The sequence below is a fragment of the Tauraco erythrolophus genome, chromosome 6 (assembly GCF_009769465.1).
Source record: "Tauraco erythrolophus isolate bTauEry1 chromosome 6, bTauEry1.pri, whole genome shotgun sequence".
Classification (NCBI taxonomy): domain Eukaryota; kingdom Metazoa; phylum Chordata; class Aves; order Musophagiformes; family Musophagidae; genus Tauraco; species Tauraco erythrolophus.
Window position 1 is genome coordinate 30912613 of NC_141470.1, and position 22044 is coordinate 30934656.

General features: G+C 42.3%; 1 protein-coding gene across 1 annotated transcript in view; it reads right to left on the bottom strand.

Moving 5' to 3' along the window:
• The window catches only part of SPTBN5 (spectrin beta, non-erythrocytic 5), a 102555-nt gene that overhangs the window by 74379 nt on the left and 6132 nt on the right, over positions 1 to 22044 (bottom strand). The window contains exons 5-21 of the mRNA XM_086613486.1: positions 20761 to 20989; positions 16586 to 17217; positions 15461 to 15599; positions 13851 to 14083; positions 13254 to 13407; positions 12153 to 12353; positions 10789 to 10995; positions 9885 to 10076; positions 9022 to 9174; positions 6749 to 6879; positions 5141 to 5392; positions 4175 to 4462; positions 3285 to 3531; positions 2310 to 2449; positions 1221 to 1320; positions 343 to 513; positions 86 to 250 (exon numbers count right to left, since the gene is read on the bottom strand). Coding sequence (XP_086469612.1) covers positions 86 to 250; positions 343 to 513; positions 1221 to 1320; positions 2310 to 2449; positions 3285 to 3531; positions 4175 to 4462; positions 5141 to 5392; positions 6749 to 6879; positions 9022 to 9174; positions 9885 to 10076; positions 10789 to 10995; positions 12153 to 12353; positions 13254 to 13407; positions 13851 to 14083; positions 15461 to 15599; positions 16586 to 17217; positions 20761 to 20989 — 3634 coding nt within the window. The remainder of the gene's footprint in view (positions 1 to 85; positions 251 to 342; positions 514 to 1220; positions 1321 to 2309; positions 2450 to 3284; positions 3532 to 4174; positions 4463 to 5140; positions 5393 to 6748; positions 6880 to 9021; positions 9175 to 9884; positions 10077 to 10788; positions 10996 to 12152; positions 12354 to 13253; positions 13408 to 13850; positions 14084 to 15460; positions 15600 to 16585; positions 17218 to 20760; positions 20990 to 22044) is intronic.

Genomic DNA, 22044 nt, shown 5'->3' on the forward strand with positions numbered 1-22044 from the left:
TTCTGTTCTTTTTTGTAAGGACCACACAACAGAGGAACTAGGCTCCTAGGCCATTCCTCCCCTCTGTTTCCTATCGCCTTCTGACCTGGAGCAGTTCCATGAGCTGTTCTTGCTGCCCAGCTTGTCTCAGCTTGTCACCTCGCTCTATCATTTTGCCATACAATTCCTTCCATTTCTTTTGAAGCTCTGACATCTTCTCCTGGATAGAAACTGCAGCATAATGGTTGTCTTGAATCAGTTGGTTTCCTTTCTGGAGAAACACAGCACATAATTTTTTTGAGCGGACCAGCATCTGTGAAGTTTGGGACAAGATGGAAGATTTAGCTCCAAGACTGCCTTCACCTTTATCAGTGTTGCAAAGTGCTCCTCATTAGCCATCATTTCCTTCTCAGCAGCCTCGTGCCACTTCAGTTTGCGTAGAACATTTGTTGGATCACGATAGGATTCATCTGATGCAATCTTGTACTTCTCTTCCATCCATATCAAAAGCTCAGCAGCATCACGATTAAACTCCTTACGAAACAAACAGGATTAAATTGATTTAATCTCTAATTCTTTGTGGGTTTGCAGTGCATCCTTGCTCTTAGGATGAAGCCCTGATTTTTTTTTTTTCCTAACAGTTAGGAAAACGATACATTTTCATATAAAAATTGTTCTACATTATCAACACTTTTAATTGAAGAGGTATGATCTTGAACCATTGACGAGTTTTTAAGCCCTCAGAATAACATCTCTTAGTCTCTTTTTTACCACATTTACTAATCTGTTGCCTTTAATTGTCAGTGAAGGTTTGTATTTTTGATAGACTGTTATAGCCATAAAAGGTCCAGTCCTCCAGTATAACTTTGTATTTCAGCACTGGAAGCTAAATTTGGTACCAAAAGTACAGTTACCGTAAGTAACTGTACTGAATTATTCAGGCCTAGAACAATAATAAGTAAGGAGCAGAATAGACTTATCCAGTAAACAAAATATTCTGTTGATATTTTCTATTCAATACCTCCATCCTTGTTTTGGTATTTTGCTATGGTTATGGCTTTGTAAGATTTATCACCAATGCATCACCTTCTCCCTGAAGAGTGAAATTCTCTGTCTTATAGACAAAAAGAAAGTGAGCTGCAGTAGGAATGCTCAGCAATTCAAGATTTGTCCCATATTAAGACAAACAGCAAAACTACTTCACACATGCCTGACCAAATCTGCGGTATCAGTCCTTTTACCTGCAGCTGTAGGGATTCCAACAACCTCTGCTTTCTCTCGGCGTTGCTTTGTATCAGCTGCTCCCACCTTCGCTGGAGAGTGACCATTCTCTCTTCAATACTACCAAGAAAAACAGTAAGTCCAATGCAATACTAGTCATAGTTCCCCTTGCTTGTACTGTGGTCATGACTATGATATAAATGGAATCTAGTTCAACATGCCAATTGACAGGACAAAGGGATATACGCCCTATCCCATGGCCATGTTAGGCTCATCTGGAAAGCAGCTATTGCTTGCTAGCTGCTCTGAATTTTCCTTTTGTATGGCTGTGTGACATTAGTGAACTGCAGTCATGTATGTTTGACTAAAACACACAGACATCTTTCTCTTTCCCAAATATTCCGTCTTAACTAATAATTTTCTCTGTGAAGTAAGTGCAATGAGGCTCTGGGATGGTCTACTAATGGTAGGAGTGCTGGCAAGAAATCAGATTTTAAGAGCAGTTTTATAAATTTGTGGAGGGAATTTTCAAGACAATGTCACTTGTGATCACAAGAACATGGTCTTTTTGACCCAGAAGGTCCATTCTGACCCTGTATTTCTAATTCATGTTTATGTAGAGGTCCCCTTACTAGATTGTACTGGCTCTAGCACAGTAAAGGAATTACAGATGAAAGTTCAGCTTTGACAAAAACGTGAAGGTGTTGCTCCTGATGAGTTATTTCCTTGTGAAATTTTCTGAGACTTTTTAACAGCAAATATTAATTCTAATATGTGATACTGATAAATGAAGGAAAATTTGGTTTATGTAGGCATTTAATGAGTTTACATTCAGGATGTTTTAATGCTATATGTAATTTATGTTATAAGGTGAATTATTCTAGCGTTCTGTCAAATGCCACTTTTAACCTAGGGCATTTTGCTTATTTGTCCTGAGAGCAGTGGAAATCTGTATTTTTTTGAAAAAAAAATCTCTTCCTCCCTCTCATCCAGCAGATCACAGCTTGGAGATCAACTAAGTTCTGGCTCAGAGGAAGTTTTTCATTTCACCCTAATCACACTGGATTGTTTATTAAAACTAAATAAAAAAGGAAGGAGTTTGGACTCACATGTGAGATGCAAAGTGCCTGCTCTTTATTAGGTTCACCCCATTTCCATTAAGTGCTTCAACTCGTTTCTTCAGTGCCATCAGCAGTTGTTCAAATTCCTGATGCTGCTTCAGCAGGCTTCGAACAGCATCTACGTGGTCCTGCATTTAAGAAAGAAAATTTGATCAAGTATTTTCTTGGTCATATGTTGTTTCTCTAGCAATGAAAAACAATTTTGGACCTTATTTTCCCTCTTCCCTTTCAGACAGATGGCATAGTGTACATTTTGCATGCGCCTAAGGATGTTCAGGGCTACAAACAAGCAGGAACTGTTTAGATGTGTATCATAGCTGGTTCTTCTGTTTTATGTTTCCATTATAGTTTCATTTTCACCTTTCAAGAAAATCTGCATTCTGAATTTATGCCAGCACTCTGGCACATCTAGGTACATGCAATACAAAAGGTTGTACCAAAGTAAAACTTTATTCCACTTAGTTTACCTAAAAGTACCAAAGTTTCAGTTTCAGCTGAAAACATAAAAAAGATGGTGAGATATCACAACATCCTCCTTCACTGATCTTGTGAATATTGCCTGCATTTGTTTTTACCCTTCATTTGTTTTAATGTTTTTAAAATATTCAATGAAAAGAAAATCTTTATTTTTTCAGTTAGGTTTTAACTTTGCGAAAAAATATTAATTATGTTCAAGCCGAAATCTTTGTTTTAATGGTTAGCCACCAAATTGATGAGTCAATCGTATATAAACCATCTGACATATACAAACACAGCAACAAATCACAAAAATTTTAAAATTTTCTTTGAGGGACCATGATCTTCATTCTCATTAAGATGAGTAAGAACATAAGAACCTGAAAGTTTAGTTTCCAATTATTAGAATGCCATGACTGTGGAAACTGATCTAAATGAGAAAATTGTTGCTACTCCCTGGATGGGGAGATGGAATAGGAGGAAAACAAAATCAGCTGCTGTACATACCCCAAGGTCATGCCCCCGGAGAAAGGCCTCGTGTCCAGAGAGGGCTGCATTGATACGATCTCCCTCTCTATTGAACTTCTGCAATTCCAGGCCATCCTGCAGCTTTTTCTGTCGCTGTTCCCACATTTTCTCCAGCTGTTTGTTCTCCTTGGCAAGCCTCTCTATGGAGTGGTGTACATCTATGGTCCTGCTGTTACTGGGTTGTTCGTGGATTACTTTGCGACCTAGCTCTTCCAGCTGCACAAATCTTCCCAGAGTCAAAAAGAAAAGCAAGACCTCACTGCATGAGTGAATATGAATTCTCTTTCATCATAGCTCTTTGCTCTCTTGGCAGTGCCTAGACATTAAACTCCTATTCACTCTTTTCCTGCTAGCCATAGTTGTGCACTACAAAGTGCAGCTGGTTGTTTGCTCAGGGATAAATGCTGGCGACAGTAGGTGAGATGTCCCCATTTGGATTGAAAGCCCATATAAGCAGGCTTTCCCATTAAAAGGTAGAGGAAGGCCAACTCAGTATCTGGAACTTCATAACAGTGCAGAAGGAGAACTAAAGATTACAACAACCAGAAGCATAAGGCCTTAGAAAGGAAGGACTTAGGGAACATAAAAAGAAGTGCAGATGGCACTATCCGAATGTCAGGAAAGCTTGGGGAGTAGTACTCCAAACATATAGCTCCTCCTTCCCCCTCCATCAGCCATCAGGATAAGTATGCAAAAGGTAACTGGATTTTGCGTTCTGCAGTCTCTTTTTGATGCTAAGTTTCAAGAGTGTTTAATAAACTCTCAGCATCACTTTCATACATAGTTTATCTACGTGATAGAAATGTTTAATCTTCACAGTACTGTTGTCTCATCATCCCACTCTGCCCACCCTGACAGAATCTCTCTACCTTTCTTTCTGAGACCTAATTTCTTTCAGCAGGTCCTGATGCTCCTTCAGCAATTGCTCTGCAGAAGCCACATCCACACCCATTTCTTCACTGCTCAGTTTCTCCTGAATGCCTTCCGCCCACAGCAGCAGCCTGCGGCTGTCTTGAAGGAAGGACTGTTGGTTTTGGGCCTGCTGCAGAATGTCCTGCTTCTTCTGGGTCTCCTGCTTGAACTTTGCCAGAAGCCTCTCCATGTTCTGCACCTGCTCAGTGATGGCCCTGCTCTCTGCAGGGTTAGTGTCCTTAATCCTACAAGAGGAAATAAAATACATTCAATTGGATCAACACTTTAGGCATTTAGAGTTTGAATCAATACTCTTTAAAAGGAATGAATTTGAATATTTACACTTCCATTAAAAAGAAAGTCAGCTAAGGCAACAAATGCTCCACACTAGCAAGAAATATTGGTGTGAATATGGTGTACTGCAGAAAGTCATCCTTGTGAAAGACTCTGGTAACACTGTTGTGCTTCAGTGATTTATTCCCATTGCGCATGTACAGAAAACCTCAACTAGTAAAAACCTTTAAATTTGTATTAGAAATTCAAATTACTGTGCACAATTCTCTGCTATCTTTCTTCTTTCATCCTTGCTTCCCTCAATTAACCTCTTTCAGGACCTAAATGATACCTAGTTCAAAACATGGAAGTAACTCCCATTAGTAGAGACAATTTGTGAGAGTCACAAACAATCCTGTGGTATTTATCCTCCTACAACAGTGAACTCTGGAAGCAACCATTTCACCAATCACCCAGCCATACTCAAGAGAGATGATCTCAATTCAGCAGGCAAGTCAGCTCTTCAGGTTGCTAGAAAGACAAACTTCAAGAGAAATTTCATAAGCTACTCATTCTCTTTATAGTCATAATTTACAAAATGATCTTGAAGAACTAGCAAAGAATATGGAAGTAAAGAGCAGATTCCTTACGATTTTGCAACGCTCCTCAAGTATTCAATTTTCCTCTCTATCACCAGGACCTCTCTCTCCACTGTAGACAGTTTGCGCTTGTCTGACTCCAGCCCAGCTGGTGAGTTCCCTGGTTCCAGATCCCTGAGTTGGACCATCTTGTCTTGCAGTAGTACTCCTACGCTCTGACAGTCCTGAAGAAAGGTCCTCACATCAGCCACTCCAATCAGCTCAGAGCCCTTCTCCTCCTTCAGAGTTTCCATGCGTTCCCACCTTGGAGAGAGATAACCAGATTACTTGCATCCAGCCTCAGCCACTACTCCAGAACTTGCCTTCATCTAGCGAGCAGATTCAATTTGTAGCCTTTGTAATATATGAGCTATATCCTTTTTCTATTCAGAAAATTTTATAGTATTTTCTATTGTTAAAGATTTCGTCTGAAGTTAAATGGGCTGAGAGGGTGAAGAGTAACACTCCCCCACAACATCAAAGTTCATTTCAGTGCCATCTCAAGCAAGAGGATCCTACGCAGGTGAACAGAACAGACTGAACACGATGCCAGCAAATGACGGTGGTCAAAATCAGGACTCAGCTGTGCCTCTCAGTTCCAGCTGAGTAGCCTGGTGCCAGGAGTATGTACACAACAGGCACTAAACGTACTTGGTGAAGTCAAACAGGGTTTGATGTTCCTTTCAGTATTTGTGAAGGGCACATTCACCCTGATGTTTAAGTAACCAAATGAGCTGCTGCAGTGCAATACAGACAGAACTGCCCAGACTCCATTGCTGTCACCTGTAGGTGGATTCACGTTGTGCTTTAACACACACACAAATTGCTGCAGTTTAAACATCTCAGAGTCAGGGGCCAAGAAGCACTCCCCAGTCCTAGGGGTGCATGAGAAGTGGGAAGGGGACACAGCTGGGACAGCTGACCCCAACTGGCCAAAGGGATATCCCATACCACATGACGTCATGCTCAGCGTATAAAGCTGGGGAAAGAAGGAAGAGAGGGACTTTCAGAGTTATGGCATTTGTCTCCCCAAGTCACCGTCACATGTGATGGAGTCCTGCTTTCCTGGAGATGGCTGAACACCTGCCTGCCCATGGGAAATGGTAAACAAATGCCCTGTTTTGCTTTGCTTGCACACTCAGCTTTTGCTTTACCTATTAAACTGTCTTTACCTCAACCCACGAGTTTTCTCACTTTTACCCTTCCGATTCTCTCCCCCATCCCACCAGGGAGGAGCAGGCAAGTGGCTGTGTGGCACTCAGTTGCCGGCCAGGTTAACCCACGACACCCCCCTCACAGACTGGTCAGGCCATGGGGACTACAGGCTGCCCCCCAACCTGCTCTGCTCCCTGGATGGGGCAGCAGGACAAGCTCTGGCTACAAGGCCCAGTGTGGCCCCAGGGAGCAGTCCCTGCCCCTTTGCCTCAGTCTGTTTGGCAGCAACAGCCGCACCTGAATACAGCAAACCTCAGCCACACACAAAAACCTCCCCTCAGATCAATTCTGGGAGATAAAAATCTATCAGGTGGGTATTCTCTCATTGTTGTCTAGATGTGCATGAAAGGTCCGTTCTCCAGTTGTCCCCATGAGACAATCCTGTTTTATCAGTAGCACCTTTACCTGCTGTTGATCTCTTCCAGCCAGATCTGGATCTCAGAATATTTGCTGGGACTGATCCTTCCATATTTAACAGCTAAGTTTTCAATATCTCCCAGCTGACCTTTGCCTGCAGCCAGTTCCATTAAAAAGCTCTAAAACAGGAAAGATACAAGAATGCAGAACTTGAGTTTTTCCATTTCTATGGATACGATTCTCAATAATTTGTCATATCCACTCATCTCCTACTTTCACAGTAGGCTTCTCCATTTAACTCTGCTGACACCATACACACCTGTGCATGTAGTCCCCCTATAGCCCTCCTGACCTCCTCTAGTGTGCACGCTACGCCTATGTGCATATGTCTCACTCCAATGAGATGCAAGTGCACTGCAGGATCTTTTCATCATCTGGCATTTTTCTTCAAGCGGCATAAGATAAACCACAGAAAGAGTCCCTTTGTACCTTGATATTTGTACAGGATACCACATCCACAGAAGTTAAAGGGGCATAATTACATCAGCATCAATAAGATTAGTGTAGTCTATACAAAATAAATATCTGATCTATGCATGACTCTATAAATTGAAATGAATGAAAAGACTCTCGAAACTTCATTTCTCAACTTCATCTGTTGTCTCAAGGTTGATCTGATTTAAAAGGTGTCATCTGTGAGCAGGGAAAAGGGATTGAAGAACCGCCCACTGTAGGAGAAGATCAGGTTCGAGACCATCTAAAGAACCTGAAGGTGGACAAGTCCATGGGACCTGATGAGGCGCATCCGCGGGTCCTGAGGGAACTGGCAGATGAAGTTGCTAAGCCACTATCCATCATATTTCAGAAGTCGTGGCAATCTGGTGAAGTTCCCAATGACTGAAAAAGGGGAAACATAGCCCCCATCTTTAAAAAGGGGAAAAAAGAAGACCCAGGGAACTACAGGCCAGTCAGTCTCACCTCTGTGCCTGGCAAGATCATGGAGCAGATCCTCCTGGCGACTATGCTAAGGCACATAGAAAATAAGGAGGTGATTGGTGACAGCCACCATGGCTTCACTAAGGGCAAATCCTGCTTGACTAATTTAGTGGCCTTCTATGATGAGGTTACAGCATTGATGGATAGGGGAAGAGCAACTGACATGGTCTACCTGGACTTATCCAAAGCATTTGATACTGTCCCACATGACATCCTTATCTCTAAACTGGAAAGACGTGGTTTTGATGGATGGACCACTTGGTGAATAAGGAATTGGCTGGATGGTCGCACTCAAAGAGTTGTGGTCAACAGTTCAATGTCCACGTGGAGGCCAGTGACAAGTGGTGTTCCTCAGGGGTCGGTACTGGGACCAGTGTTATTTAACATCTTTGTTGGAGACATGGACAGTGGGATCAAGTGCACCCTCAGCAAGTTTGCAGATGACACCAAGTTGCGTGGTGTTGTGGACACGCTGGAGGGAAGGGATGCCATCCAGAGGGACCTTGACAGGCTGGAGAGGTGGGCCTGTGAGAACTTCATGAAGTTCAACAAGGCCAAGTGCAAGGTCCTGCACGTGGGTCGGGGCAATCCCAAGCACAAGTACAGGCTGGGCGGAGAATGGATTGAGAGCAGCCCTGAGGAAAAGGACTTGGGAGTGCTGGTGGATGAGAAGCTCAACATGAGCCGGCAATGTGCGCTGGCAGCTCAGAAAGCAAATCGTATCCTGGGCTGTATCAAAAGGAGCGTGGCCAGCAGGTCGAGGGAAGTGATTCTGTCCCTCTACTCTGCTCTCGTGAGACCCCACCTGGAATACTGTGTTCCGCTCTGGAGTCCCCAGCACAAAAAGGACATGGAGCTACTGGAACGAGTCCAGAGGAGAGCCACGAAGATGATCAGAGGGCTGGAGCACCTCTGCTATGAAGACAGGCTGAGAGAGTTGGGGCTGTTCAGCCTGGAGAAGAGAAGGCTCCGGGGTGATCTTATAGCAGCTTTCCAGTACTTAAAGGGGGCCTACAGGAAAGCTGGAGAGAGACTTTTTACAAGGGTGTGTAGTGATAGGACAAGGGGCAATGGATTTAAACTGAAAGAGGGGAGATTTAGATTAGATATAAGAAAGAAATTTTTCACTCTGAGAGTGGTGAGGCAGTGGAACAGGTTGTCCAGAGAAGTTGTGGATGCCCCATCCCTGGCAGTGTTCAAGGCCAGGTTGGATGAGGCTTTGGGCAACCTGGTGTAGTGGAGGGTTTCCCTGCCCATGGCAGGGCGGTTGGAACTAGATGATCTTTAAGGTCCCTTCCAACCCTAACGATTCTATGATTCTATACCTGATATTTCTGCTGCATGACTTCCACATTGTCTGCCTGAGGCTTAAGAGTCCGGAAAATGTTCTCTTTATCTTTCATCCATGACTGAAATTCTTCGCAAGAGCTACAGAAGCGGTAATATCCAATTATCTCCTCCAGAGCCTTTTTTCTGTCCTGTAAAACAGATGAAGACTCAAGTATTGCTGTAATAATTTGTTGTGATTTGAAGAAAAAAGAAAGATCCTTGTATTTAAACTACAATACACAGGTGGTAGCTTACTAGTTTTGCCAGACACTGCTGAAAGAGAGCAGAACATGTTAACTTATTTCTTCCCAGAGCAACAGTGGTTAAAAGCATAAGAGAAGCAATTGGAGAGTGCTCAGACCCTGACAGACAGCAGGGTCGCTGTGCTGCTTGCTGCTGCTGACTGAAGATTTGCCTCAATAATCTCAGGAATATATGAAAGTCCCATACAACATGTTTTTGTTGGTCTTTAGGGTAGGATTACTGCAGGTGGGAGTGAAAAGTAAGAAATGGAGAATGCAGATTACAGTTATTTATTTTTTCTGGTATCAGGTAAGACAGCCCAAAGATTTAGGAGCTACAGCAAGTAAACATTAGGAAGAGGAAAAAAAAATTTAAAAAAGATTACACAAAAGAATCCACTCTTCATAAACTAAAAAGACTAGAATGTAAATGGGAAGTTTGCCAATATGAAACGTGTTTTGACACAAAACTTCAATGATAATCTCAAACCTTGACTTCATAGGATTGAGACATTATTAAACTGAAAAACAGAAGCTGGCACAGCACTTAATCTCATTTTGTATTATTTTGGATGACTATTTTTGTGAATTGCAAAGCATTGGAGGGGATACTATACCTCAGCCATGCTCTGTAGATTTTCATAAAGTGAATCTATTTCATCTTGAGTCTTCCAGATGTTCTCTGGAAGAAAATGAACATCTGGACTTGAGGTTCCAGAGAATGCAGTTTCAGATGTTGCCCAGGTTCGACTGAATGGTAGCTTAGTTGTCTTTTGATTTAAGTCACTTGGGGCTTCTCTCTTCACTATCTGTTAGGCAAAATTTAACAATTAATTTTTGTTCTAAGAAAAAATAATGTTGGAATGATGAGGTAAAGGAAAGACCCAAAGTGGTGCTCATAGCTCTCAAACTGGTTTCGCTAAACATCGAGTGATCATAGAAGTCTGAAAGAAGTAAGCTTTGAAATGTGTCATTCATCTCCCCTGACTTCATTTGTCAAACGAGCTGATCTCAAGTCAAAAGCTCCCTTTCTAGTCAGTGAATAAGAAGTGCATCTGCAGAGGTTGACTTCATCCCATGTGCCTTAAACATCCATCCTGGAATGGATAGCTATGAATTGCTACTGGAGCTGTGGGGTGGTTCATCACTACGTTAGGATGCAGAAAGAGTTTGTAAAGATATTTAGATTAAATGTCTGCTTTTTAAAGCTGACCGATATTAATAATGTTATAAGAATAAAGAGTGAGAAGGTATTTGTGAATATTGTTAGAGGGAACTAACATAGACAAGAGTATTTCTGGCATTTCACAGAACACTAAGTGGGCTACGACTGGCCAATGAACTTTTGTCATCTAAAAATTTGCCTCAATTCTAATTAAAATTTCTTCTGAATTAAAAAAATGGTCTTCTTTAGGTCCTTTGAAATATTCTATTATGGCAAAATTAAAGTATTTTACATAATTAAAAAATATTTAATTTACATTCTTCAACAAAATATGACACAACCTCTCATCTACTTACTGCAGCTGGAGCTTGCTCTGCTGCAATGTCAGCCTGTTCTTTTAGGCGTCTCATCTCAGAAGAGTAGGCTGCAATCTCCTTCTCCAAGCGCAAGTGACGATGCAACAGCGCTTCTGCGCTCGATTCATCTTTTCCGTAGTCCTTGCTGGCCAGAAGAGGCTGCCTTTCTCGCAACCATGAATTTGCTTCATCGATGTCAGCAAAGTACTGAAGAGACACAGAGAAGAAAACACTTGGTTTCATCCTAAAATTATCATATCCAGCTCCTCCTTCTTTTGAATATAATGAATAAAGTAGAAATGTCATTAAGTCTGTAGCTGTAAAGTTACTTTCAGATGTTATGAAAACTATGAATAAGGCAGCTCTAAAACTGTGATGTATTTCATGATCACATCAAGCACAGATAATTCACAGAATCACAGTGAGCAAATAGATTCAAGGATTGCCTATATAACTCTCTAAAAACTCCTAACTAACTGAAACTTCATGGTGCTTGGTAGCAGCAGTAAAAGGAGCCCACAGTGACAGGCATCATGTAATTCCAACAGATACTTGCTAAAGGTTCTAAGGAATAGTCCAACAACAAACAACGAACTCAATCCACAACAAAAGCTTTCTTCTTTTTTCCAGAATTTGCAGTCTGCCTGGCTATGATTGTAAAAAAGCAAAACAGGATTTTGAGATATAGAATAAAGGTACAACAGAAAAACAGAAAACGCATAGTGGTGAAGGAAAAAGAAAGAACTAAAACACTGTAATGACATTAAACTTACTAGACAGAAGAGAGAATTTAGTCTTTCTCAAGAATAAAGCTGTTTTGTTTTGTTCAAGTGTCTCATAGGAACAACAGATGAGCAAAAAACTTTGGAAAGGGAGAATAAGAACACCTGAGATAATGTTATGTGATTTTATAAGAGCTCTTTATTTGCAGATGTGTGCATGTTTGTAGGTGTAAAAGTATAGATCTGAATGGCAGGGTCAAAATTTCCCAGGCTTTGGGAAGTTCATGGTAGATCCGAGCCTTATTGCATGTTTCTTTTATTGTTGGATTTTAGGTTGTTTTTTTTTTTTTCATATTAGAAAAACGTCACATAGCTACCCAGATTTCACCCTCAGAAAAGACTGCATCAGCACTATTATGTGACCTACTGCCATTAGCATTTTTAACTTAGAGCAACTCCCAGCTGCTCAAATCTCCTGCCTGGCTGTCTTGCAGGAGGATCGAGACTTTGCTGGCCGAGATCTTTCTGAAGACTGACACCTGAAGGCTTCCTGCCGCTGTTGCCCTGCATGCGGGGGCATTGGGCAGAACTGAACCACATCTGTGTCCCCCATACCACACACCACAGCAGAGCCCTGCTTACCTGTTTGATGAGAGCTGCTGCCTGCAGACGGCTTTTGCGATCAGCCACCTCATCTTGGAGCTGCTGCCACAACTTCTGGAGGTTGTCAGTCTGCCTCAGAATGTCCTCCTGGTGCGAGGGGTTCTTCTGGCTCAGCTCCCAGCCCCTCCTCATCACATCTGCACATATAGCCCTGTGGGAATTGCACTCTGCTTCGAGAGCCTAGCAGAAGGACAGGAGACATGTCAGTACAGCTCATTCCCCAACAGCTGAGAGCAAAGAGAGGGTACTATTCTCCGCTACTATGATACCTAAGTTTCCAAGTGAAACAGACATCCATGCCTATGACTTTTTCCTGAGCCCCGAGAGGATTGCCCCTTGGCTCCCCACACACAAGTTGCTGTCCTACTTTTGTCTTTGTTATGCAAGCTTCTCTGAAAGAGATACTTGTTAGTTGTCCACCAATTCAGCTGTCTTATGCCTTTCAGAAGCAACAAATACACAAACAGATGCACACAAATATATATTAAAATTACTGAAGAGGCTCCTGTTTCAGTTTTGTCATGCAAGTTCTTAAGTTCACAGGTCTCTTCACTTGTTCACAGTGATTCTATGCCATAAGAAGACACTAGCTCATATAACTTTTGATATTAGCCCACAGCAAGCTTTTAGGGAAAGTGGTAGCAGATTTGTAAGCTCACACGATGTTATCCATCCTGCCTGCTGATATTTGTCTTCTTTTTATCATCTCTTTCTTTCCCAACATCTCTCTTCGAAAGGAACCTGTCTCCACCAGGAAAGGTAGGTGGGAAAACCAAAAACTAGCAATCTTTTTTCTCTCCCATCCAAATGAGCTAATACGGAGCCCAGTGTCTTCACTAGAAGCCACACTTCTAGTTCAGTATGAAGCATATTCTTTCTCTATCTTTTCTTTCTCCTCTTGGGAAAAAATCCCTAACCTATAAATTTTTTAAAAATTCCAAATACTGGTCATGACACTTGAGATAATGAGTGGGTTTGACAGCTTTCTTGTAAGTGCTGCACTGACCGAACTGAAGTACATAGATGTTCTAAAATCTTGCTATAATACAAAGACAAGGCATCACTAGCAAAGTAAGATACCTTGTGCTTCTGAATAGAGGCTGTAATCTGGCTGACGTCTTTCCCTAATGTTGTCGTTCTTGCTAGCTTCCATTTCTCAGAGATCCACAATTCCTCCTCTTTGCAGTCACGGAAGAATTCAAAAAGCTTCAAAGCGTTTTCTAGCTGAGATTTTCTAAAACAAAGAAACAAACAACGTAACTCAGTCAGAATTATAATCCCATGGAGACAATGGCAGAGTAATCAAAGAAGAACTTAGAAAATCCAAAATCTGAATGCCTTTAACTCCTCTTTGTTATAGATTAATTTATTTGTAGAAGACGACAAAGGAACAAAATCACATTTCCCTCTTCCTTAGGAGATGAGAAGATAATCACATGCTACTCAGACTTCACATAAAGCAATGTCATAATAAATGCTGAGAATTAAGCTATTCTTCATTTATGAAAGCGAGTGATCTCTTTCAGTCAACTGCAATCAAGACACTCAAGTCACTTTTGTTATGTCTTTATAAAAGGAGAAATGAAAAATTTCAAATGCTGAGAAGCTGCGTCTTCTGATTAAGGGAGTGATTTGCCATCCTAATCAGGAAAAACAGAGCCGTAAACACAGCCCTACCGTGACTTGCTCACAGCTATAAGGTTCTGATACAGCTGACGAAGCATCTGAACTTTTGCATTAAGCACTTCTGGTTTCACTGTGCTATCCTTGTTGATGTCTGCTGCCCTCTGGGTGATGAGAGTCAACCTATCATCATATGAAGAGATCTGCGAGTCAACCAAATCGTGCTTCTGCAGCAAATCTACTACTTCCAGGAGCTGCTTCCCACAGTCCTGTGAATTTACTAGCACCTGCAAACGAAGTGAGAAATAAAAGGCATTAGCAGAATGTGCATCCAGGGGCTCGGTATACAGAAATCTGTTGAAAGCTTCCTGTTGACTCTTACAGCTTCTAAATGTAGAAGAATTATGTCAGCTAGGTAAAGCTGAAAAGCTGCCTAATTAGAGGAATCATACTTTTCTTTCAATTTCACAAGCTAATGGCAACAATCCAGAGTTTCTATCTACTACAGTGCAAGTAATCGTGTCTTCAAATAAGCATCTGTTTTCACACAAGTTATTTCTATTGATGAAGCATGCAAGGACTCAGAATTCGTGGATGCAAGGGATAGCCCTTTGCTATACATCCATCTGCAGGCAAATTGATTCACAGTCTTTATCTGGAGAATTCTACAATATCCCATTTTATGGTATGTTTTGACTGCAATGTTTTTTCGTTTAAGTAACTTGCCTTTGCTATCTAAATAATTGTGCTGGGTTTATGTGAAAGGGTTTTGGTAGCAGGAGAGGGGCTTCACCCCCTGTAACTTCCCAGGCTCCAAAACTGGTTGGACTGGTCTCTGGCCAGGTCGGACCCCCCATCCCCTCAGGCTAGGGCCGAGCCAGTCGGCACCTCTACGAATGCCCTCTTTAACACGGGGACAAAGGTGCCCGAAACGTGGTTTTAGACCTGCAGTCAGTAGAGGGGGGCTGCCTCCCCCTCCCCAGCCTCCAGAGCGGGCGGCTGCCCGCACCGGGCCGGCGCCTCCTGGCTGGAGATGGCCACGGCAGTGCTGCTTGGAGAACTCGGAAGTGCCCCGCTCCCAGGGTGCCCGTTGGGTGAGTTCATCCCAAGTCAAGTCCGTTTTGCCCAGGACCATGGTCAGTGGGTGATTGCTCCCTGTTCTTGTCTCACCCTCAGCCTTTTGTTACATTTTAATCCTCTCCACCTCACCGAGGGGGAGGAGTGAGTGAGCAGCTGAGTGGTGGCTGAGCTGCTGGCTGGGCTAAACCACAACAATAACGAAAAGTAACTCATAATATTTAACAGGTGGCTGATGAAGGCACCAAGTGCTTGAAAGTCTGTCCTCTTTCTAATTGTATCAATGGCACAATTATCAGTCCTATTGTAAGATGTTATCTTTCCTTATCAATCTTCTCCCATATCCTCAGGCTATGATGGTTCCAACAACATTATTACCAGTAGATGTTCTTTGCTTACTAGCACTAGGACAGAAAGATTCATAAATTACAGATAACTCTTATTCTCTGGCCCTTAGAAAAAATGCAAAGACTCTTGGCCGGACTTATCTTCTGTTGACACCAGGCAGTCCCTAGAACATGAAGGTTTTCTTATGGACACATACTGGTAGCAGTGCAAGCTGTGTGCCAGTGGAGAGGACTCAGTACCTGCAGCTCTTTCAGTTCCTCCGTAATGGCATCAATATCTCTCAGGAGGCACAGAATTTCCTGCATTGTACCCAGGGAGTGTTGTCGTCTCTGCAGCTGATCCAGAAGATCTTGCCATTGCTTTGAAATGCTGGTTTGCCTGTAAAGGAAGGGAGAGAAATGATCGATTTGGACCAAAGACTTTGGGCAGCACTGGGAGATTCTCAGTGCTTGCAGCTTTAGAGGAGCTAAATGGACACACACAACTCTTGCCACTAGTGCAAGAGGACAGGTCATGATCACTGAACAAGTCAAAGCAATGTTGTTATCTAATTAGTGTGATCACGGGGAGGAATTTTGACTAGCACATCAGCTGTCATTGACTTTTCTAATTTTGACATTGTGTTTTATGGATCCTCAGACCTGACATCCCACATTGCTTTCATCTGATGCAATGGAAAGGCTTTGAAAAAAAGGAGTGGTTTTTAAATGGCTGCTTAACGTAAAAAATTAATCTAAACCATATAATGAGTCACAAACTGATCTCAAAGAATTTGGTTTACTCTTTTATAGTTGTTTTTCTGAGTCTTCCCACAGGTTTCTGATTTTGTCTGAACTTAAAGAAGCAGTGATATACCGCAGGAGAAATTATTTGTATGACATTCTTAGCTGTTCCCAAAACAGGCTGTATTGATAATCAGAGAAGTCATGATTTCTCAAGATTTGCTCCAAACTGGAGTCAATCTGAGAAGACTTTGTGCCTTAACTGCTCTGTATCTCCCCAAACTACACATTCAAAAGGAAATATATTGATTTTGAAAAAAAAAAAAATCCCTCTAAGCATTTTTGATGGCGGATAGGATTCTTGGCAGAACAAGTAGTTTCATAGATAATGAAAATATCTTAAAACTAATTTTCACCAGAAATCAGTCTAAGGGTTTGATCATTTAAGAAAAAAAAAAAAATTAAAGACAATGAAACGTTTGCAATATCTACTGAAACTGTTCACAGGTAGAAGTTTCTGCCAGTTCTACTCATGAGGAAGAGAGCTACGATTCATAGCTACAATTCATTTTCTTCCACCACACCACAGAATTTCAAATAATTTCAACCTCTATACTACACAGTGTCACAATCATCACTCACTTCTTCACAATTTGATCTTTGCCATGATAGTTCTCCTGACTGATGACAGTGGCCATTTCATCCAAAGCTGTGAAGCGTTCCTTCCTGGGGAGTACATCTGCCACAATGGCTTCCAGCTTCTTACTGGCAGCCTCCATCCTGTCTGCGCTTTCTGGCCAGAAGTCCTGCTTCCCAATCACTTTCTTCATGTCTTCCAAATAGGACTCGCGCAGGGCTGCCTTCTTGAGGAACCTCTGGGCTAGCTGCTCCAGCCTTTCCAGCCTCAGCATCTCCTTCTGCAGTGCTTTTCCCCGGTTGTGTTCTGCCTTTTCCAGGATAATCCAGTGCTTTTCCACGTCCTGCAGCATCCTGCCCTCTGGGGGCAAGTACGGCCGTTGGTTGTTGGCTCTCTGCTTGGTCCTGATGTTGAAGAGATGAGCTTCAATCATGCCCTTCTCTTGATATTTGAGGGGTTTCTCCACAGTGCGGAAGGTCTTGAAGTTGGCCATGAGCAGCCACATTTCCTGAAGAGTGTTGGGGAAATGACGGTCATCCAGTTCCGTCACCTTCTGCTTAATCCATTTCAGGAGGTCAGAGACCATCTGCTCATATAGAAGCTTCAAATCATCTATCTCCTTCAGGAAGAACACAATCTGTAATGGAAATAGGAAGTTACAAGTCACATAAGAAGCAGAATGAAGCAAGGTGAGCGAACAGAAAACAACATTTTCATAAATCAAGCTTAGGATTCAGATAGTTGAATGTGTGTCAGGAAAACAGTATTTAACAAGCAGGTTGCCACAGTCATCACATTTTTATACCAATGTGATGATAGCTGTCACATCTGAGGCCAGGTGAAATCCTAGCATAACCTTCCATAAAGCACAAATAAATAAATATTATTTAATGCCTTATTTCAGTTTTTATTTAAGAAAAGGTTAATTTTGGAATAAACAGCATGCTTGTGGAGATTGTCAGCAGTTCCCATGTGGGCTGACCAGAAAGCAAGAATCCCAAACTGAGGGTTCAGATTTTTTTGTTTCACAATGGAAAAAAACATACACTTTTTTTTTCCCCATTCTCATTCCTAAACCCAAAACAATTTATTGCATCTAATATGCAATTACATTCTCTTAGCTTCACCACCTTAGCCTGTAGGATACCATCTGACAAGATCCTGGTTCTCTCACGTGCACACAGCAGACTGTAGTCAGACAGCCCCTTCTCAATCTCTTCTGTTGGAGCTGTTTTTCTTTATATACATTATCAGAGAATGTCTTGTAGCCAAACAGGGATTTGGTAAGGGTGTGAACTATGATTCAATATTAATTTTCCAAGTCCAGGACATTTATCTGTTTCATTTGTGGTCTGACCTGCCTTTATTTCAAGTTCATAGAATTTCATAGAATTTCTAGGTTGGAAAAGACCTCAGAGATCATCCAGTCCAACTGTCCCTAATCCCCCATTAAACTATATCCCTAAGCAGTTCATCCACCCTTTTCTTAAACACATCCAGGGATGGGGACTCAACCGCCTCCCCAGGCAGCCTATTCCAGTGGCTGACAACCCTTTCTGAGAAGAAATTCTTTCTAACATCCAACCTGAACCTCCCCTGACTAAGCTTATACCCATTTCCTCTTGTCCTATCACCCATCACTAATGTAAAGAGCCCTTCCCCTACCTCCCCACCATCTTTTCTCAAGTATTTGTAGGCTGTAATCAGGTCTCCCCTCAGCCTCCTCTTCTCCAGGCTAAACAGCCCCAATTCTCTCAGCCGCTCCTCATAAGTTTTATTTTCCAGCTCCTTCACCAGTTTAGTCGCCCTTCTCTGGACCCGCTCCAGGAGCTCAATATCTCTCTTAAAGCGAGGGGCCCAAAACTGGACACAATATTCCAGGTGCGGCCTCACCAGTGCCGAGTACAGGGGCAGGATCACTTCCCTATTCCTGCTGGTTACACTATTCTTGATACAGTATCCCATCGGCCTTTTTGGCCACCTGGGCACACTGCTGGCTCATATCAAGCCGGTAGTCAACCAACACCCCCAGGTCCTTCTCCACCAGGCAGCTCTCCAGCCACTCTTCCCCGAGCCTATAGCGATGCTTGGGGTTTTTACACCCCAAGTGAAGGACTCTGCACTTGGCAAAGTTCAAGCAAACACTGGAGGAAACATTTAGAATGAAATCCATAATGAAGTAAAAAGTATTAAAATAAAATCATCCTTTTTTTCCATTTTACATTTTTTCCACCTTTGTCTTTTTACTTTATATTATAATTTTTCCTCACCCTAACTCAGTAGCCCTCCTGCAGACGTCAGGTTTAATGCTGAACAATGTTGTCTGCCACTATCATTCCCCTGAGCCCACCTGCTCCAGACAGGCAGATTAGTCAGAGAGGTGGCACTGAGCAAAGACCAAGTCCTTGCAAGTGGTAATCTGCTTTTACCTACGAGGAAGCGCACTTGGTAATGAGTAAGTGTCACAGTGTTGGAAGAGCAGTAAAACAGCACCAACCTTTAGTGCAGGATAAGCAGCCCGTGACATCAGGGCTCCCCTCTGTGTTTTCTGCCATCGTACCCAGTTCTCGCTGAAAGATCCTAGCAAATGCATAGTCACCTCACATGGGAGGGAGAAAGGAGATTTACCTCCCTGGGCTGATTCTCTCTGCCATCCTGGTCACACACTTAGTCTGAACTTGGCACATTCAGGCTTCCCTCCTCAATCCTATTAGTAAATTCAGAGCTGCCTATATGAGGGGACTAAGGACATGAAGAGATTAACATCTGTTTCCTTCTCCTTCTGCATGTTTGTGTGTGTCAGAAATGCAGGAAGACAGGAATGCAATACTAGAGGCAGGCTAAAAGAAGGGAAGGAGGCAAAGAGAGAAAAAGAGGCAGGTAAGTAGAAAGAGAGAGAAAAGATAGAATAAATATACCTATACAAAATGGAAACAACAGTGGAGCACAAGAACTGAAAAAAGACAGAGTAAGAAACACTCTGTTTTTTCCCACAATACAAAAGTTACGGCCTACTTGATCCTTGTAGTTTCTCTAATACGTGCTTGGTGACTCAAGGACTATTTCAGGTTTATCAGAGGAAAAAGAACCTCTTCTGGCCAAAGTCTAGAGACTCACATGTAGACCAGTCAAATCCTACTGCCCATTCTCCTCGCTGGTGCCCAGTCTTTGTTTGACTGAATTCCAAGTTCTGCTCTCATTTAATGCTTCTTTTCAGAGAACATCACTGTTACTGATACATGTTTTGGGATTATCTTGTTCTTGTCCCAGATCACTTTTATAGCTGAGCAAACCCTGCTTTGCCAAAGATTTTCACCTTGTCACCACCAGGGAAGTCTTAGTTTGGATTTTTGTGCCTCCCATTAGGCAATATATTCCCCCTCTCATCTGCACAGGCAGTTCTCCGAGTCCAAGTGTTCATGTAGGACCCATGCTGGGTGTGTAGGTTTTCTGTGGGCTATTTGTTTTGTGTTTTTGAAAAAAACAAAATAGATTATTCTGAAGGTAGAAAACAAATTCTCTCTAAGGAAAGTGGTCTTCAGTGGAACAACTACAAAATTCCTTCAGTTCATCCTTGAACAGGATGCAAGTAGTTTTTAATGTAACTCATGATTGTATGTGCGACAAAATGTATGTGGAAACTGAAAAAACATTTTTTCAGCTTTGAGGGTTTTTTTCCCTAGGAGTATTCCCCTTCTTTTGCACTCCCTCATTTTTCATATCTTTTTTTTTTTTTGACCAAGGAGTTAGAAAGAAAGGCTGAGGATTTTCACAGGAAATAAAAATCCAAAGTAATCTCACAGAATAAAGGATTATCTGTCCTATTAAATCAGAAAATTGTTGATTAGGTCTGCTTTTGCCTAGCGTTAATCCTCCCCAAGATTAATGAGATCTGCATGCCTCAAGTTGCCTTGCATCCACATCAGTTCTCAAATAGAAAGTGTGAGGTCAAAACGGGATTAATTTTCAGTGAGATAAATGCAATCCACATTAGAGATCAAAGAGTCTACAAACACTTCTCAAGATTCAAGTGACAATAAAAGGTCTTTCAAATGGCTGTGCCACCTAATTCAGTTCAAGTGATCCTCAAGTTGAATTTGCACAAATAAAATCACATTCCCAATGTAAATTTAGCTTTACATATTTAACTTTTAACTTCTGAAGATAGCAATGCACTTACTTTGGTAAGTCGCTTTTGTATTGTCTGTCCTTGTTTCAGTCTGGAGAAGTAGTGGTAATAGAGTGACACATAAGTCATGATGGATCTCTCATCTGGATATGGTACTGCCACATCCTCAGCATCAAGCAGTTTGCCGATTCCTAACTCTTTCTCAGCAACATTGAAGGCATTGTTCAGGTTTTTGATGGGCTGGTCCTGCCGCAGTGAGCTATAGTGGATAAGATCAGGCCTAGGCAAGGAGAACAGGGTGTGGAGAGGAAAAAATATTTATATTTGTCATAAGTTCTTTCAGATGATAAACCATAAACTGTTTATTAGACTAAGGAATGTGACATTAACACTGAAATTGCTCTGTCTGACCCTGACCTTCATTCAAGAGCATCACCTCTTGCCTACATAACAGGAAGAAAATTGTCCCTTATGAAACTGAAGTACCACTCCCAGCACATCTCTGCCCTTCACTTATTTCTCCTCTTCACTGATAAGTGAAAACCAAAGACACTAGAGAGGCAATTCTGAAAAAGGAGGTGACTACCAGTTGGCAAAGTTACAGGATTCCACCGTGGTATCCTGCCAGAAGATCATAGAATCATAGAATGGTTTGGGTTGGAAGGGGGGAAGGGCTCTTTACATTAGTGATGGGTGATAGGACAAGAGGAAATGGGTATAAGCTTAGTCAGGGGAGATTCAGGTTGGATGTTAGGAAGTATTTCTTCTCTGAAAGGGTTGTCAGCCACTGGAATAGGCTGCCCAGGGAGGTGGTTGAGTCCCCATCCCTGGATGTGTTTAAGAAAAGGGTGGATGAACTGCTTAGGGATATAGTTTAATGGGGGATTAGGGACAGTTGGACTGGATGATCTCTAGGGTCTTTTCCAACCTAGAAATTCTATGACATTCTATGGAAGGGACCTCAAAGATCGTCTAGTTCCAACCCCCTGCCATTGGCAGGGAAACCCTCCACTACACCAGGTTGCTCAACATCTCATCCAACCTGGCCTTGAACACTGCCAGGGATGGGGCAGCCACAACTTCTCTGGGCAACCTGTTCCACTGCCTCACCACCCTTTGAGTGAAAAATTTCTTCCTTATATCTAATCTAAATCTACCGTCTTTCAGTTTAAAGCCATTGCCCCTTATCACTACACGCCCTTGTAAAAAGTCCCTCTCCAGCTTTCCTGTAGGCCCCCTTTAAGAAGGCTGCAATAAGATCACCCTGGAGCCTTCTCTTCTCCAGGCTGAACAGCCCCAACTCTCTCAGCCTGTCTCCATAGCAGAGGTGCTCCA